At 41.5% G+C, this 18,871-nt stretch overlaps 1 protein-coding gene across 1 annotated transcript; it reads left to right on the forward strand.

Annotated features, from left to right (window-relative positions):
* The first annotated feature begins 2,215 nt into the window (after nucleotides 1-2,215).
* Nucleotides 2,216-18,239, forward strand: bmi1a (bmi1 polycomb ring finger oncogene 1a). Its single transcript, XM_028005819.1, is given in 19 exon segments — nucleotides 2,216-2,387; nucleotides 3,085-3,196; nucleotides 5,575-5,654; nucleotides 5,657-5,786; nucleotides 6,333-6,393; nucleotides 6,505-6,561; nucleotides 6,671-6,724; nucleotides 7,014-7,071; nucleotides 7,490-7,596; nucleotides 8,660-8,724; nucleotides 12,941-13,062; nucleotides 13,160-13,256; nucleotides 13,519-13,574; nucleotides 14,116-14,163; nucleotides 14,261-14,369; nucleotides 14,932-14,971; nucleotides 15,209-15,307; nucleotides 15,441-15,521; nucleotides 16,989-18,239. Coding segments are annotated over 19 exon segments (1,911 nt in total). The 5' UTR covers nucleotides 2,216-2,248; the 3' UTR covers nucleotides 17,385-18,239.
* The last annotated feature ends 632 nt before the right edge of the window (nucleotides 18,240-18,871 follow it).

Below are 18,871 nucleotides of genomic sequence, written 5' to 3' on the forward strand. Positions count from 1 at the left end.
CTTTGCTGCGGACTGTTTGCTGCGTGTAGATCTCAAAGTGAGCTGCAGTCATGACTGTGAAGTCCCCCCTCGTTCCCTCATAACGTGAAACCTGCACAGTCACATGTGAAGATGAAGACAGCAAGAAGGACAAGATGACTAATATGATCGCTGAGGTGTCGGTCGATAACCGAAAATAGACCAATGCATGCAATGACATTAACTCCACCATTAGACGGCTGCTCTACTCAGTGCAGATGATGCGCCATTAGATCCAGTAGGGTTTCAAATGTATAGTTTTTCTTCCACCTCGTTAAATTCCACTTTGACTTGCTGTTGTTGTTTTTTGCAGGTTCCTCTTTGCTTTCTCAAAAACAGGCTGTGTAAAAAAAAAAATAAAAAATGTAGCTACAAGCAAAACGTTTATCTTCACAAAACGTGCCATCATCTCATCTCAACGATCCACAATTTACGAGCATCATTTTATGCAAGATTTTATGCTGTTTTTTTTTTAATTCAAAAATGCTGTGTAACATCAACACATTCTCACTCCCGACTCGTCATATATTGACGATCAGCGTCACATGTTGACGCGTCGGTTACCCCCTCTTGCGTCAATAATAGACGAGAAGCGTTCTCTCATTGAATGCTGTACCGCTCCCTAAGCGTCCAAAACCGACGATCTGGTTAGGGTTAGGGTTAGGGTTCACCCCCTCGATGGGAAAGGGGTACCCGACGCGTCAACGTGTGACGCTCAGGTAACCTGCAGAAGCGTCGATATATGACGAGTCGGGAGTGAGAATGGGTTGGTAACATCAAATTGTGATTCGCAGAGCTGCCTTTCATCCGAGTGTTAAATACATTTCCCTCAAAATGTTCATACATTTTGGATCGAATCATTGAAGCTCCGGCTTTAAAACCACCCATAATATTTCAATAATATAAAGTGTAATCTCTATATCACTACATTGACACAATAGCCTGTTTTAAACAGTTTTTTTTCTCTTCTGGATAGCGTTTTCACATGAAAAGTACATAAAAATGAAACTAAATCCCAGAGGGAAAATCTAACCACACACAGGAGGAACAAAACATCCACAGGCAGGGCCAGCCCAAGGCATAAGCAAACTAAGCCATCGCTTAGGGATTCTAAATCATCCGGATCTCAATGAAAGGCTTGAATTTGAACTCAGATCATGGATGCAGGTTTTTACATTTGGTTTATTGAGGAGGAGTGTATTTGAGGAGTGAATTTGATTTGATGCTTTCAGCATAGAAGAAATAAAAGATTTGAAATCGATAAGAATTTACAGGAATCGGCGAGATTACCTTTCTATTTGATTATTGTCTCTTCAGCTCCACTGTTTGATCGTTGTGTTCCCATAGTAACAACCTGATACGAGTTCAAACTTGCCTTTGTGTTTTGAGCTCGGTTTGATGACAAGTAGCCTACATCTTGACAAATAATAACCTAACTACCAAAGATTGCGTCCAAACCCAGCCAATTAATCATCGTCCTAGACTGTTAGTGGGGGTCGATGCTTCTAACAGGAAGAGGGGCCCCAAATCTGCCTCAGCTTGAGACCTCATGCCACCTGGAGCCAGTCCTGCTGGTACAGTTTCACCTGATCGTAAAGTCATTTCCTCCAGCTGAAGCCAGCCAGTCACTGTTGAGCTGGACGTGTCACTAGATGCCGAGTTAAAGGAAAACAAAGTAACTTATTAATCAGCAGATGCACCGTTCGAGTCTTAAACATCACATTGGGAAAGGATCTCAAATCCGCTTCTGCGATTTAAGAAATACAAATTAGTAGAGCAGAAAATGTTTTCATGACTGAGACAGAAAGACATCCACCGTCTGCAGCGCGCCAGGTATAGGGAAGAAGGTCTTCCCGTTTTTAATCTGTGCCCTTGTCAAAGAGATACAGCTGCACTTGCATTGTGTATGTTTTTTTTTATTTTTTTATTTTTGATTGGGTGATGAAGAGTGAGCGGCTTATTCCTGGAAACCACCTGTTTGTTCTTCCTGTTTGCCTTTAACGTTTCAACGCTGCATGCGTCGAGCATATTAAACAAACCATAGAGGAGCTGCAGCAGCCATCAGAAAACCACAGCTGAGAGCTGTGTTGCTGCTGACAGCCTCAGTGATTTATGGAGGTTTCTCTCTCTCTCTCTCTCTCTCTCTCTCTCTCTCTCCCTGCCTCGCCTTCGCTCTCTTCTCCACGCGCTGGATCAGCTGATCCGTCACGTGACTCGCCCCTTTTGCAAGATGGAGTTAAGCGAGTCTGTGCAGAAGGGGCTGCAGCTCCTGGCCGATCAGTCTGCCGTGAACCACCGCAGCTTTCAGGTGCTGCTGGATGTCTCCTCCCGGGGTCTGCTCTCCTCCCGGGCCGACCCCACAGTCCTCGGTGAGCCGATGTCTCTTCCCCCGCCACCGCCGCCGCTTTTGTCTCCGCTCCTTCTTCCGGTTTCTCTACGTCTAGAGTCGAGGTTTGCGGGTTTTGACGGCACTGTAGCGCCCTGGATTATACACGTTCATGTAAAAAAAAAAAAACACAAAGGGAGGAAAAAATCTCGTGTGGGGCGAACTGAGAGCTCAGTTCTAGGTGTTGTTTGAGGGGGTTTCTGTCGCCTCTTAAACGGCCACCAGGGCTACGTAACGCATCATAATGAAGTATTTCTGTAACAATCACTTGGGATTGAAGTATTTTAATATAAAGTGGACGATCTGATCTTGCACACATTTTTAGCCCGCTCTGTTTTTGCTGGTCGACTTTAATTTTCGACTAAAATCTACAAATTACACTAAAATAAATGATTAAAGTGACGGAGTTTTTTTTTTGTTTTTTTTAGCGCTTCAGTGTGAGAATTGTTTAGAAACTGAAATGTTCATCAGACAAACAAAGAAATGACCCCGGACCCCTCCCCAGCACCCCCGGTTGATGCAGCTGAGGGGTCCATTCACATGCAAATCGTCATTGATTTCCATTCTGCGCGTCAATCTGGGAGAACCCCGAGGAGAGGAAGTGGATCGCATTGGCACCGATGTGATTCCAGCAAACGTAGTAGGAGAGGCGTACGCATCACTGTCCTTTCTGGTTTCAGATCAGCCCGAGCTGAAGCACATGGACAGGATCCTGCTGAAGCAGAGTCACGCAGCCCTGACCACCTTCATCCTGGAAGCGGTCAAACACAACGCCGACAAGTCCACGACGAGGTAAGGCAACAGCAGGCCTACATGGAAATCAGAGGAGAAGATGGGATTGCTTTAAGGTACTCTGATGTTCCATGTTGCACCGTGAAAACTCTCCAGGTCTGCAGCAGTGGATGCAGAATCTTACTTTCTTTTGCTAGAAATGTCTTTTTGCAGAAAAATAAAACACAACAAAGGAGAGAGATTCTTCGCTGTTTGGCTGCATGTTGCAGAGAATTTTATTTGGAAAGAGGAACAAATGGAGGGAAATGTGCTGATGTGGCATAAAAGGCGGCTCAATGATGCCCTTTGTTTTTGTTGCACGTTTCTTCAAAATGTAGTCCCTTTTGCAAACTTTTTGTGGTTTATATGAAAACGTCTGACGTTTAGGATGTCTGACATGAGAATGCATGTGTCTGTGCATGTAAGAGGCAACATTCAGCTGTGAAAACATAGGAATTGATGTTTCTTTTGGAGAAGTATCAATAAATCAGTGATTGACTGTCATTGGTAAATGGGAGACCCGACACTAGGGGGAAGAAAATCAGTTCTCTACCTCTTCACTGATCGAATCAAAACTTAAAACTCGTTATTTTCAGTCAACACACACCAACAGCCGATTATCTGACGCATTTTTGTAAAAAAATAAAAATCAGGTGAAGGTCGGTGACTCGTTATGTTCACCCACCGTTTTCTGATGGATTTAAAACTGCTGCCTCTGTCAAGAAACCTCCAGAAATGAATCGCCTATTTTCTCATCGACGCGTTGTAATTGTAAAATAAAATCGGAATCGGTTAGAAATTGCAGTCGGATTTCAAATGAAATCAGAAATCGGTATTGAAAACGGCTGATTGGTTCATGTCTGATTTCGTCCTTGTGTTGTGGTTTTCTCATTCTAAAACCAGATGTTTGGCACAGACTGCTGTGTCGTTTCACGGTGTCTCAAAGTTTGATTCGTAATCTCAAATCCTTTGTTCTGCTTCAACTGCATGAAACCATTCTGTAGAAATCAAAAAGACATTTATGTGCCAAACGGCATACATAAAAAAAAAAGAAAAATCGAGTTGTGTACCTTTCCAATTAAGGTATACATCTTGAATTAGGGAGTGTCAGGTGGGCTTGTGTACCAAATCAAAAACAAAACTTCCCCCGAATCTTTTGAAAAAAAAAATAGCAGGATTCTGATTTATTGCTCACTCATCAGTGAAAGTACTGAAACTCACTGACTTTGTCTGCAAGTTTTAATCAGACCAGAACAGATAGATTGCCCAAAAGCTTTGGAAACATTGTGGAAAACTAAGAAGTTCATTGTTGGTGTGCGTTTTTTGAGATCTGACCCAAAGTTAGATTCTTCTTGACAGAAATACACAAAATACTGGAGGATATCTTCCACTTTACAGTTTGGTATAAGGCTGATTAAAATGGCTTCATCAGAACATTTCAACATAAAAAAAAATCAAATAGAAATGAATAATAATTTCATTGCTGTTGCTTAAAACACAACGGATTACTCAATAATGATAAAGGCAGTTTATGTATTGATTTTGCTACCTTAAATAATTTTAATGCTCTTTAGTTTTCAACAGCGTGACTTTCAGGGTTTTTCTTTCTTTTTAGGATGGGAAATAATTCCAGGCAGCCAAATTTGTTCCTCTTTTGAGCGAGGTCAAAGTGTAAAAGCCTTCTTTCAGCCAGCTGACTGGCAGTTGGCATCAGCAGGCGGGAGAGGATCGGTGTTGCGTACGACTTGAGAAGATACAAGCACTCCATGTGGGATCCCATTAAAATCAGTTTAAACCACCGTGATGGAAATTATTTCTTTTTTTTAAAACATTATGTTTACCCTGATACTGATAACCAACCCATGCCTCTCGCAGATGTGGATGAAATTCAAGTTTTCCGGTCTGATTTGAATCTAAACAAACATTTTTATGAGATGCTTTAAAATCAATCTATGCAACATTCGGATTTCCTCAGGAGAAAAAGAAAAGTGTTTTTACACTTCAACTCCTGCCTCACACCAGGATAATCATCTCACTTTGCTTAATAGGATGCAGAGCGGATAAATTGTGTTGAGCTAGCTTAATGTTTTACAGTCAGATGGTGTTTGTGTGTTTTCACCCATGCCCGCTTATGTTACAATGCTGAAGCTTTTCCATTGGCCAACATGGAAGTATCACAAACATTTATGAGGAAATCACCTCTTCGTTTCAGTTCCAGGCTCATGTTCAGCACACGGTTCCGAATATCATGTCCATTTAGAAGAAAATAGGAAGTCGCCGATCGCTACGAGTTAACATTTTGAGTAGAATGGTATTGAAGAGAGACATCTTGTCAAAAGGAAATAATAATTAAAAAAAAAAGATGTGAAATTAAGTGTGTCTCTGTTTCTTTCTTGCAGCTCCTGCCTTGAGGAGCTCACATTCAGCACAGACAGAATAGAAATATTCTTCAACGCATATCAGGTCAGATCATGTTGATCTTAATAAAAAAAAAATTTTTTTTTAAATTACATTTAACGACTGCAGTTTTGACTAACTTGTGTGGGTGGTAAACTGGGGTTTGATTTGTTTTACAGAAACATAAAAATGACATAGAGCGTCTGTTGAGCAGGTAAGGATAAAAACTGGAGACTTTTTTTTTTTTGCCTCTCTGATTTTATTCAAGTTAAAAATGGATAGATGTTAATATTCTATTGCTGAGTTGAATAAAGTTTTCGAAAGACTTTTGTCACGGAAAAATGAACTTAGTGGTGGAGATGAGGGGAGGGGAAATTGACTGGATATGTATAAATCAGGGCTGAGAAAGTATAATTATCAGCAAACTGGTCTGGTATGAAATTTGGACATGAGGACGAAAGTAGATGGATTTGCCCTATACTTTCCTAAACCCACAACCCCCCCCCCCCCCCCCCCCAATATATATATATTACAGAATGAAAGAAATGGCTAAATATATATATTTTTTCTTATCTCTGTATTTATTTTTGTGTCATGTGGTCACCACTTTAAAAAAAAACCCAAAACAGATAAACTTTCTGGATACGCCCCTGGCAGATTTTTAAGAACTTATTACAAATTTATAAGCCACTCGATGAATCAAACTGTAGACGAGTTGCTACAACAAGCTCTTCCCTCTTTGAACTTTTCCCCTCTCTAGCATGGGCAGACGTCCCCCTCACGTCAACGACGTATCGTGGCGTCTGCAGTACCACATGAAGGTACAGACGCGTTGCGCCGGAACCTGTGCTCCTGCAGTTGTTTCTGCACCATTTGTTATGTGACGCTAACAATGTCGACCCCCCCCCCCCCCCCCCCCCCCCCCCCAACAGAACGGGCAGCTGGATAAGATCAACGAGCCTTTCTACCTGATCTCTCTGAACACGGAGGTAACTGCTGCGCTGTTCCCCTTCTGCTTTCCTGCAGCGTCTGTACGAGTGCGCAACAAAAAGCTAAATTTGCTTGTTTTATTTTATTTTATTTTGTTTTTTTTGTCAGAATGAAGGATCCTCGGAGGATATCAACTTCTCCTGCACAACGGAGCAGCTGCAGGTAACAGAGCAGGACGTGCATTTGCACGTTCAACAGAGTTTAATCATCAGGGAAAACATAACGAATAAAAACTCATCCTACTTACAAGATGTCTGTCCTGTTTGGTGCTTTTTGGGGCGATTTCAAGCTCAAAGTATTATTTGTGCTTGTGGAATGGAAGTAGGAGCTGAACTAAATTGGATTTTGATCTTCTTCCTGGTCTGTCCGGCTTTTATTGGGAATATTTCCCGCTTTTCTCCGCTGCTCTGGATTTGTGCTGGAAGTGACCCGTGTTTTTTCTCTGTGCCAGGATCTGGTGTCAAAGTTGAAAGATGCTGCCAAGAGTGTGGAGAAAGCCAGTCAGATGTGACGCCCTGCAGCTACAGCAACTTCACCAACTGTTTTCTTTTAGTTTGTTGTTTGTTAATATGCATTAGTTCCTGTTTTGTACACTAGTCTACGTAACGTCACGCATGTTTGAGAATAAAATTTGAAATGTATATATATAGCCTATATGTATTTGTCATTTGAGTCGTGCCAAACCTTGAAATATTCTCAACAACCTTCTCATCCGACACGTCGGTATTGAGTTTTGATTTTTTTTTTTTTTTTTTTTTTTTCCTGAAACGGTCGACAAGAACTTAAAGAAATGTGTACGTTCTTTTAAAATTATTATTATTTTTAAACTGTAGTTTTATACCATTGCCGTTCACTTTCAACAAGATGCTTGGAGCCAAAACCTTCGCGATTAATTGCCTGGAATTTCATCCCCTTTTCCCCTCCGAGTTTACACCCACATCAGCTGCAGCTTCAAAGCTCCTCAGTTGGAGCTGCGCAGCGGCTCGGATTCCATAAACATCCCAAATTCCTCCATGCTCAGCCGGCTGCAAGCGGTACCAAGACTTCAGATACTTCCAGTGAACGCCGTTGTGCGTTTTATTTTATTTTATTCTATCTTTTTTTTACATGAGCCTGTGAGGGGGGGGGACAAAAAAAAATGTTTGACGCCATTTGTTAGTGCGTCGGTTTTAGAGGAGAGGTTTAATAAAGCAGCTGCTTTCTGCCACAGCAGTCTGCATGAGGGCAGCAGCCGCTTGTGCTTTGCGGTTATTTTTAACACCAGCGAGGCTGGGGCGCGCTATAAAGTAATCAGTCGCATGTTACGCACGCCGATTGTGGCGCAAAGTGTTCAAAAAGTGCGTGAACGTGGATTCGGGGATCTCTAGAATCACGTTCCCGGAGGGAAGAAAAAAAAAAAAAAACAGCAAATAAACAAAACAAAAAAAAAACACCCTGATAGCGAATTCCTCTGCGCCTTTAAGCGATCGCTTAGCTCGCGTTTTATGCGCAAATCGCACCGTCTGGCGTGGTTTCGCTTTGAGAGAGCGGAAAAAAAGGAAAGATAAGCACTATCATGTGCACACCTTTTGGTTTTGTTGTGTCTCGTGTCACCCACTCAGAAGATTTTTTTTTTTTTTTTTTTTTGGGCAAACGTTCATACACCGACAGTAATTCCAAGGCACCCTTAAGCAAAGAGACCACGTGACCACTGGGCGGTCGAACTACAAGCCATTTTGGGGACTGTGTCAGTTTCCACGGAGCACACGCACATACACACACACGGAGAGAGAGAAAGAGAGAGAGCAAGCGAGAGAGAGAGAGAGAGAGAGTGTGCTGCGTTTCAGCTCTAGAGGCGAAGCGGATATTTTGGAGGCAAAGTTATCAGTGCTGAAGTGGACGGCTGTCGGAACCGAAGCGGCGGGATTTGGATCCGTTGGATCGGGATACGCACGGCGCAGGAGGAAACGAGGAGTTTTGTTCCCCCCTCCACCTCCCTCCTCTTCTCGTCTTGGCGCATCTGAAATGCGCTGCGCTCCGCCGTGCGCTCTCCGCCACTGACAGCGTCTGCAGCCCTGCTTCAAGATGGCGGCTCGGCTTCTATTCATTTTCTGCTGATCTGCCTCCCAACTTTCATTGTCTCCGCCGCGTCGAGAGCCGCCGATCGCCAGCCGAGCCTGCAGGTTTGCCCCCTTCCGTTTCGTCTCTAACTAGTAGCGGTGAAAGGCGACGTTTAGGCGGTGTGCTTTTGTGTTTTTCCACCTTCTCTCTCTCTCTGTGTGTGTGTCTGTCTCTCTCCCTCCGCGCTGATCCGATCCAGCGGTGGATGTGGAGCTCTATCACCGACGTGGACCTCAGTGTGTCTCATGCGCACTACTTTTCTTCCCCCCCCCTCCGTCTTCCTGCAAAAACAGATCCGCTCTCGGTTATAAAAGCCAATTATTGCTTACTCTTGCTCGCGGACGCGTGGCACAGAGCTCGGTTAACTGGCTCTAAAGGTTGGTCTCGGTTAGGGTTTGCTTTGCGTCGTTTGGATTTATGTAAAGTGGGAGAGCCGAAGCGAACCAAGCTGGGTCGGCTGAGATGGCAGCGGCAGCAAGTGCTTCAAACGCTCCGTGTGGGCTCGGGTTTCCACGCAGGGGCTTCATTTTATAGAGGTGGGATGGTGGAAGGGTCCCGAACCGGGTCCCGTTCGAGATTGGTGTGAATTTGACCCAGTTTCGGATTTTTTAACTTAACATGGATGGCTACCGGAAACGTGCCGTGGAGGTGAAGCGTTTCATTTGTGTCTTAATTATTTCATTACCGGCGATCGATAGATGGTTGATTGTCGGAAAATAAGAAAGTGTGCGTCTTTTTCAACTGTTGTGCGGCGGTTTTGTTTGGATTGGATGGTTAAAGTTTGCGTAAATTAAAGCAAAAACACGGGGCGAGACGTCGGGGTGGATACAAAGAGGTGGCTGAGTCCTCCAAAGCAGCCAAAGTGTCTGTTAAATTTACACGAACTGTAGCCAGAACAGGATGTTTGTTTTTATTTTATTGGCGTGCAATATTTTCACCTTTCATAGCCTACCGTGTCTTATACAGTAGGCTATCCTGACAAGTCTCCTCTATCACGCGGAGGGGCGAAAAATGATCAGTGTTCATTAGGAAAGCTTTTAAGAGAGAGAAAGAGAGAAAAAAAAACTAAAATATTTTTTTGGTTGTTTCAGGTTAACATCTTTGGTGTAAATGTGATCATGAAGTTTTGTTGAAATGAACTGAAGCACCAATAAGTTGCCATTTATTTTTATAATTTATTTATTTTTTGTATATTCCACTTTATATATCCAGTCACAGCGGCGGATACAATCTTTAGTTTTCCTGCTGTTTTTGTTCATTCCATCGGGTTCTAATTATTATTTGAAAGTACAGCTGAGCTGTTTGCAACCAGGGGAAACGTCCTGACGGGCAACGGTGTCGTTTGAGGACAAACGAGCAACATCTCTTTGGGTCAATCGCGAGGACTTTTGGAAATCTAGACTTGTGCGGCTTTTTTTTTTTTCTTTTTTTTTTGAAGGCTTATTCTCCATAAATCGCTGCGTTGAGTAAATTAATTCAAGTCGGAACGGTGGATACAGTTGGGAGCTGATCCTCTGTGAGTTGGCCATTTATTCAGAAATAAACTTTTTTTTTGCCGGGGGGGGGGCATCGACTCGATGTCATAAACGGGAGCAAACAGTCCCGCTCCCACAGAGGACGGAGAAGGGAGAACAGTTGTCCAAACACCAGGTGATCGATTAATGGCGCAACAGGCTCCTCCCTGCATGTATGCGGACATTATCCATCATTGTGCGGGTCTGTGGCATCCATTGGAGCCGAGACGCCGTCCAAACCTGCCCTCTCAGGGGTCTGACGAGCCTCAGAAGCGGTTTGAGAGAAGTCTGCCATCATGGTGCTGATGGTGGGCAAGACTGGCTCAGTCAAATCCGGTATTTTTTTATTTATTTATATATGTATGTATTTCTTCATTTTTTCAGAAAACCATGACCTCTGTTGGCTTTGCACACACTTAGTGACAACTTTTATTTCTGGGAAGAAAAAAAAAAAATAGTACCAGAGGAGTTTATGTCGACGTTTAGTTTACATTTGTCTTGTTTTGCCTCCAATCCAGCATAAAGTCTTACAGCGTAAACGGTATAAAAACAGAGCTGGCTTGAGGTATAAGCGAACTAAGCTGCTGGTTAGAGCTCAGGAGGGTCCAAGATCATGTCACAGTATGTCATAACTTATTTACAGTTTGCAGTGGATCAAGAATGAGCCGACTTATAAACGCCCTGGATTATTTTAAGAAAATGATGTAAAAGGGATTTAAAATGGTTGAATCTGAACTATAGTAATTCATATTTGCTTAAGATTTCATTTGCCATGGCTGTAGAGTTATTTATTTTTTGCTGTCACTTTAACAGGTTCTATATTTACTGTCTGTGCTGGGATCATGCAGGCATTTCTTTGTGCCTGTAAGTACAGCTGATTAAATTTGACACATCCATCCCAACACCCAGTCTGTATTGAAACATTGTGACTTTCTACCTCATCTCCACAATTTACAGCTTTTACCTTCCAAAGTCTTTTGTATTAAATAAAAGAAGCAAACTGACGCAGTCAATTAAGGACATTCACTGTTGGGTGTAGTTACATGCACAATGAGCAAACAAATAATAATAATAAAAAAAAGGGTGGTGCTGTGATGGCTATGTTGACCCCAAATCAAATTCTTCTTAAGGCTGAATTGAGCCTTGGGTCGGCACCGCCGATGAGCGTTACGCACAACTAACTTCTGTGAAGTTACTTGTTTATAAAACAAATATGCGCTGAAAGGTAATAGCCAGGCTGTGTGTGTGTGAGAGAGAGGCTGGTTCTGACGCAGAACAAATGCAGCCTGTGTTCCAGTTTGCGGGTTGAACTTCGGCGCAGCCTCTGCTGTCTGGCCATGTTGCTGCTGCAGCACCGTGCTTATTATCGCACACACGCCATGAAGCGAGGCTCTGCTACTCGAAGCGAAGCCGTTCTGCGACTGGGAGCTCCGACCGTAGCCTATAGCTCTTTATAGCCCAAAAGCTTCGGGTTTATGCGGGGCTTCAATACGCCCCCTCTCTATCGTAGGAAACCCCGCAGCCCCGCCGAACCGATATGAGCTTCTCTTCACCCCCCCACCCCCTTTACAAAATGGCAGCCGTGCTGTCGGCAGCCTGGCAGTCCAGCGGCGGAGAGGACGGAGACTCTCAGTCCCTCCTTCCTCCTCTTTCCCGCTCAGCTTCACCGGCAGCTCGCCGACTTTTTGTTTTGGTTCGACATCCTGCGTCGTTCTGATTACTGGCGAGCCGCCACGCGAGCTCAAAGCAATGGGAGTTGCCATAGAAACGGTCAGGTTCCCCCCGCCCCGCGCCCCACCACCACCACCCCTGCACCCGATCGCCTCCTGTGTGGCACACCTGACGCAACTAGCGGGAGCCTGGAATCATCGCTCCCCGGTTAACCCTCGCTCGGAATCCGCCTTTTCTCTGCAAATGATCCTCTCATTCTTATATTTCTATATGTTAAGCGGCATCTAAGGCTCGGTCGCTGGATTGTTGCGATTCATTACCGGTGACAAACATTTCACCGTGCTTGGTGTAACTTCTTCTCCAGCTGTTTGACAATTTAAAGCAAATTTTGACACAACGAATAGCATTGAAAGCACAACATCCAGAGTTGATAAAGCTGACTGGTTGAGGCGTCATTTTTATTTAATGTTTTTTTTATTTGATTTGATTTTAAATTTGAATTGCCTCACATTTGGATCCTGCCTGCCCCGTCGCTCCGTTGTTATGCCTGCTTTAGATGACGGTCATATAAAGTGGCATCGATTTCCCCCATGATCTGATTGATTTATTATATTTTACTGCCTCCTAGCCGACTGAATGCCATCTCACTGCCCATCAATCTGCCACAGAAGGAAGAGAAAAAAAAGCCCCTCTACTTTCGGTTATTTTTTTAATTAGCATGAAAGATGCTAATTAATTGATTTAACACAGTCAAGCAAACAACATCTTTTCCCATGCAAATGGTGCTCTGGACCATGGACCCTTTGAAGGACGACTCTCAATTAAAACATACTTTGGGGTTTTGGTTTGAATATCATAATGGAGATGCTATAAAGTGAAACGACTCCTGAACATATTTTAAAAGAAAACGTCTTTCTAAAAGTGTAGTTAATAATAATAGTCATTGCTGTTGCTCAAATGGTCCACCTTTTTACTCAGATAGCATCTGCAGCAGCCATCCTGACACATTCCCTCTTTTCTCTCCTTCCCATGCAGGATTTTTCTTTTCCTTTCTTTCTTTCTTTCTTTTTTTTAAATTTTTTTATTTGTAAAGTTCTGTCAACATGCATCGGACCACCAGGATAAAGATCACCGAGCTCAACCCTCATCTCATATGCGTCCTCTGTGGAGGATACTTCATAGACGCAACCACCATCATCGAATGCCTCCACTCTTGTAAGCGGCACAGAAGCTTTGATGCACCGTTTGTCCCTCAGCCCAGATTTAGCACCCTAGTCTTTTTTTCCCCTGACTGATATTTTCTCTGTTGCAGTCTGCAAAATGTGCATTGTGCGCTACCTGGAAACGAGCAAATATTGTCCCATCTGTGATGTACAAGTGCATAAAACGAAACCCCTGCTCAACATTAGGTGAGACAGTGTTGTTGTTGTTGAAGTCGTTTTCTTTGACACGCTTTGCCCCTGGGCGTGTCTTTTTGCTATTAATCACAGATGAAAAGTGCTATTATGTTTTGTAGCTCTTACTTTTTGACTTGCCCTTTGTGCAGATGAATCAGCCATTCATTGTCATATGTATAAAAGCTGTAATTTGTCTACTCATCCAACACATTCATCCTGCTGTGTCAGTAGTTTGTGTTTGGACATGACAGGAGTTTCTCCATTCTCTCTGCAGATCTGACAAAACTCTGCAGGACATTGTGTACAAACTGGTCCCAGGCCTCTTTAAAAGTAAGAACATTCAAATCTCTCTGTTGTCCAACACAAGTCTATAGAAGTGGGAGCTTGTGAACACTCTAGAGTAATGAATCCTACAAATATCAACATTTTTGTAAGGTTGTGAAGTTTTTAAATGCCACATTTTGAGATTCAAAGTCAAGTAGCGATTAGAAGCTGTTCCCATTTCAGTGCTGTGTTGAAATAAGAAATTATGGACATATTGTTTGTTCTGACGTCTTGCAAAATGCTATTGGTAAAGAAAAATCAACCAATACATGTCCAACTTGATTGAAATGTTGACGTTCTTTGTACTTTTTTGTTTTTTTTAAAAGGTCTTTTAAAAAACCCTTTGGATTTGTTGCCATCTTCTTTGGGCTGTCTATCATAATGTTGACAGATATTCCAAATGACCCAAATTATTTCCACAAGTCATCCCATTTTGCTGTGTTTGATGGTGAAATTGTTGCTTGTAACTCTCCCTGGTAGCATTTCCTTTCTTTAAGAGTTTGTGAGAAGTACAGCTGTACTCACTTGTCTGCCTGAATTCCTGCAGATGAAATGAAAAGGAGGAGAGACTTTTATGCAGAGCATCCTGTAGATGGTGAGTCGAAGATCCAGCCTTTTTTATATAAAGTGTGAATGGTTCTCCTTATTTTTCCTCTGTAACAAAACCTGTGCATTTTCTTTTTCTATCAAAGCTTCCAACGGTTCACATGAGGACCGTGGCGAGGTGGCGGACGAGGATAAGAGAATTATCACCGATGACGAGATCATCAGCCTCTCCATCGAGTTCTTCGATCAGACCCGGTGAGCTTTTGGTCTGAAAGTACATGAAAGCGACTTTTATGAGGTCGTAATTAAAGAAATTGAACATTTACTTCATGTATATGACGAGTCGGGAGTGAGAATGTCTTGGTTAAATTGCTCCGAAATGATACTTTTACGTTGGTAATTTATCATTTGCAGTGTCTGGGAAAAAAAATCTGTTTGGATTTTATTGTACTTGAACATTTAACATATACTAGCATACATAAAGGGAATACATATTTGTTTAAAATGTAAAAGATTTATAATTTACAAATATCACCTATAATAGCCAGTGGATTTTGTCCAATGTGTCATTTGTAAGGAGTCCTTTTTGGTTACCATGGGAAATGACATAAAAATTAGTGCAAAATCATGACTGTTAATTTTTTTATTTTTTTATTTTTATTTATTTGTTTTACATTTCTGAAATCAAATAAGAAAATCATGCTTGCTGAGAATAAAATGGTAAAAACTCTGATTCTGAGAAGCATTGTATGTTGACTAAATTTAGCTTCAACAAGAATGTAATGGAAGTGTGTGTGTGTGTGTGTTTTATTTTTAGACTTGTAGGCGGGGTGGAAGACAAGCAAACAAAAGATCAGGTATGCACCGCTGATATGACAACCTCTCTTCACAGAATCTAAAAAAAAAATTTAAAAAATTAAAATAAAAACAACCCTACTACCTGTTAAAAGGAGCAGCCATGTTGTTCCTGCGAAGCAAATGTTGTTTTTAACAACCAACCAAATGGCTACCTTTTTATTAAAAATACTTTTTTTTTTTTTTCAGTGCTTTTAGCACAAGATGCAAAATAACTCTTTATATATGGATATCTGCAGGTGGCTAACAAGAGGTACCTGCAGTGTCCAGCCGCCATGACAGTCATGCATCTGAGGAAGTTTTTGCGCAGCAAGATGGACATCCCAAACACATATCAGGTCTTTTATATTGTGTTTTTTTTTTTTTTTTAATTTAAGCTGATACTTTTATATAAATGCAAACAAACTGCAAAATCGTTGTCGTTGTTTTTTTTTCCATTAAATTTGTTTGCGCACATTTTGTGTGATCCAGGTTGAAGTCATGTATGAAGACGAGCCTCTCAAAGATTACTACACATTAATGGATATAGCTTATATCTACACTTGGAGAAGGGTAAGTGGTCTCCTTGGACATGCTGTCAACATGCTTATTAAAGTGTTAGTCCTCAAATCTACAAGCAGTTCTATCATATTGACAGTTAGGTTCCTGTCCATTTGTAAGTAAATTTCGGCACAATCCGATCCAATGGAATGTTAGTTTAACACATTTTTATAGATATAATTAACTGTAAACAATAAACTATTCCCCCTTTTTATGGCCAAGGTTTTATCGGAGAAGATATAAAGTATACATTTTAATTTATTAATATTTTGAGATGCTATGGTGCTAATGATTAGGCTCACTCTGGAAAAAAATGCTTTCCAACCCCCTGGTAAAATTTAGAAATGCTTGGAAAAGTATCCAGAATTGTGTGCCCCCCCCCCCCCCCCCCCATTAGCTGAAATATATTAAATTGAAATGTCTGAAAAATAAAGGGCTTGTTGATGTTGATTTTGTTTTAGATACTGGCTTCTATTTTTGGGTTTTACAACCCGAGTTCTAACTAATTAATTTAGCATTTTAGTTTTTGAATTATTGTTTAAAATAAACTGCCTTGAACTCAGCTGAAGTCCTGAACTGCTGTCTAGATGCCGTGTAAATCTTTTTTTTTTCCTACTTTGTGAAATGAGGATATCACTAATCACAAAGTAATATTTAACTCTTCTGTATTTATTCAATCAGAATCTTTTCTGGTTTAAAAAATTGAATATTAAAAAACCCAAATAAGCAATGTAATCAAATGCTCAACATATGATGGGTGGAAAAACAAAACAAATTATATATATATATATTTGGAGAAAATAATTATTTTGAAGAAGAAATAAATGTAGGGACCTTGCAGGCTAAATATGTGTATATTTTTGTACATGCACAATGAAGCTGATGTTTATTAAATATTGGTTTTACTTTTACTTGGAAAGCTTAAACTTGTAACATTTACACTTTTTGGAATGTAACTAAAGGGTTCCATAAATTAATAACATGTTATCGACTGTTTTGAAGTATTTTTCTAAATTAATTTAACACTGTTCACATAAGTGGTTTGATTTTATATCTCTGTTTGAAGCTTAACTAGTGTTCCATTCGTTGCAGTGCCTTTAAACTGAATGGAAACTACAAAAAAAAAAAAAAAAAAAAACAATGAGAGGGAGAAATCTGACTTGTGCAAATAAAATTCAAAATATACCACAAATGTGCAATCGTGCCTCTGTGACTTTATAGAAATTCAAAAATGCCTAAAGAGTCAGTATTTATATTTCATAAGAAATTAAGAATTTTTGAAAAAATATTTAGATATTCTGCAGAAAGATTCATGTTTGGAACATGCAGTTTTGATTACCACTTTTTGGTAAGGGCTTTTTTTTCTTTTAGTTTTATTTAAAAATAAATAACTAAAAGAAAAATAACCATGTTTTTTTTTATGTAAACGATGCACTACTTTATTTTAAGGTTTCGTTTTCTCTTCAACCCTCCGCACAGAACGGACCCTTACCTCTGAAGTACCGGGTCCGACCCAACTGCAAGAAAATGAAGGTGAACCACCCCCAGCAGGAGGGTCAGAACAATGCAAGCAGGTCCGGTCCGGAGAGCGACTCTGCCAGCGACAAAGCGGGGAGTCCCGTCGGGGCTCCCTCCACCTCGTCGTCCCTGCCAAGCCCCGGAACCCCCGCGCAGTCCCCGCATCCTCAGCTCCCTCACGGCCCGGGCAACAATAGCAGCAGCACCGTGAACGGAAGTTCAGCTGCTGTCTCAGCCGCGGCGGGAGCTCAGACCCCGAGCCGGTCCTTCGGCCAGTTCAGCGGCGGCAGCGGGGGCGGCAGCGGCGGGAAGCCGCGGAAGGTGTCCCTGAACGGCTCGGCGACTTCGTCCGGATGACGCGGAGCTCCGGAGCCGACCTGCCAACGCCAGACTCCCGCTCAGCTCCTGCATTTTCCACGCCAACGTAGTTCCACTGTGTAGACAATGTTCTCTCTCTTTCTGTCTCCATTCGTCGTTCTGAATATTATGGCATCATTTGTAAGTTTAAACGTAGTGGAACCAGAGACATTTCAAAATAAAAAAAGAAGAAGGTTGAAATGGGAAATTCAGTCTGAAAGGAAAATGTTGGAAGGGGAGGAGAAAGAAGAAGAAAGTTGGATAACATGTCTCCCCCCTTTAAAAGCTACATCTTTATTTTTACAGGAGTGACTGAAGGTGACACTTAGATTTTTTTTTTGTCTCTTCAATTTAAAGGTGTTTCTCATGATTAATTCATGTGTGTTGGGATATTTTCAAGCACAGTTTAATGCGCATGCTCATTGTGACTTCTCTGTTCAGGAAGAGGCTTCAGGGTTCGGACCCCTTTTCTAGAGTTTTTGGAAGTGTTTTGGGCGTCAGGAGTTTGTGAAGCTGGAAGCATCAATGGGAGACAAATAAAAGCATTTCTGCCTTTTACTGGAAAACAAACAAACAAACAAAAAATAACACCCTTCCTTGTATCTGGACTGTTCATCCTTCACGTCTTTTAAAGGTTTCCGCGTGTAAATAGAGACAAAGTGCATATTTAATCAGCCATGGTGTTATTCTCTGCCCTTTGTTCTAAAGGAAGGACTTGGCTTCATTTCACGACAGATGTTTTCATGTCTCTGTTTTCTGTATTTGTATCGCTCAATTGTATGAACAACTTACCGTATTGTTACTGTTGCACAGTATAAAACATCTAAATAAAACATTTTACACTTATGCAGAAAACACACGAATTTATTCTGCTTTTCTCCTTAAACATGCTTTTGCGCGACAGACACAATAAAAAAAAATCATTAAAAATAATACAATAGAATCGAAATACGAAAACTTATTAATACAGGTACGCAGCGGGTCCAATACGTTACCGCGGAACATATTGGTTTTATTTTTGCCTTGTGAAGTAGCTCCTCACTCGTTGGAGGAGCTAAAGGTGAATGAGCTTTTAGCTCGACTTTTCAAATGAAATAATCATGTTTATTAATACAAAATAAACAATGCAGATGTAAACGGTGACATGTAAAATAAATGTTGCGCAATTATGCTCAAATTTGCATAAACATGTTGCAGAGATCTTTGGTTTCCCACCTCTGAAGTCCATTTCTGTCATGATTCTGGCCCGTCTGCCTGCTCCGTTTTGCTCCACAGCTCTCATGCAATCGTGCCCAGTGCAGCCAGGCTCACCTGTTCACCACCAGTTATATATTCAGCACTCAGGCAGGCAGACGGTGCCAGATTTTTTGAAAGCCTTTGGTGTGAGGTAAGGTAAGGTCATTTTATTTATATAGCACATTTTCAGCAACAAGGTAATACAAAGTGCTTTACGGGAATTAAAAGGAAATACAAACAAAATAAAGCAA

Source organism: Xiphophorus couchianus, chromosome 21 (assembly GCF_001444195.1).
Source record: "Xiphophorus couchianus chromosome 21, X_couchianus-1.0, whole genome shotgun sequence".
Lineage (NCBI taxonomy): Eukaryota > Metazoa > Chordata > Actinopteri > Cyprinodontiformes > Poeciliidae > Xiphophorus > Xiphophorus couchianus.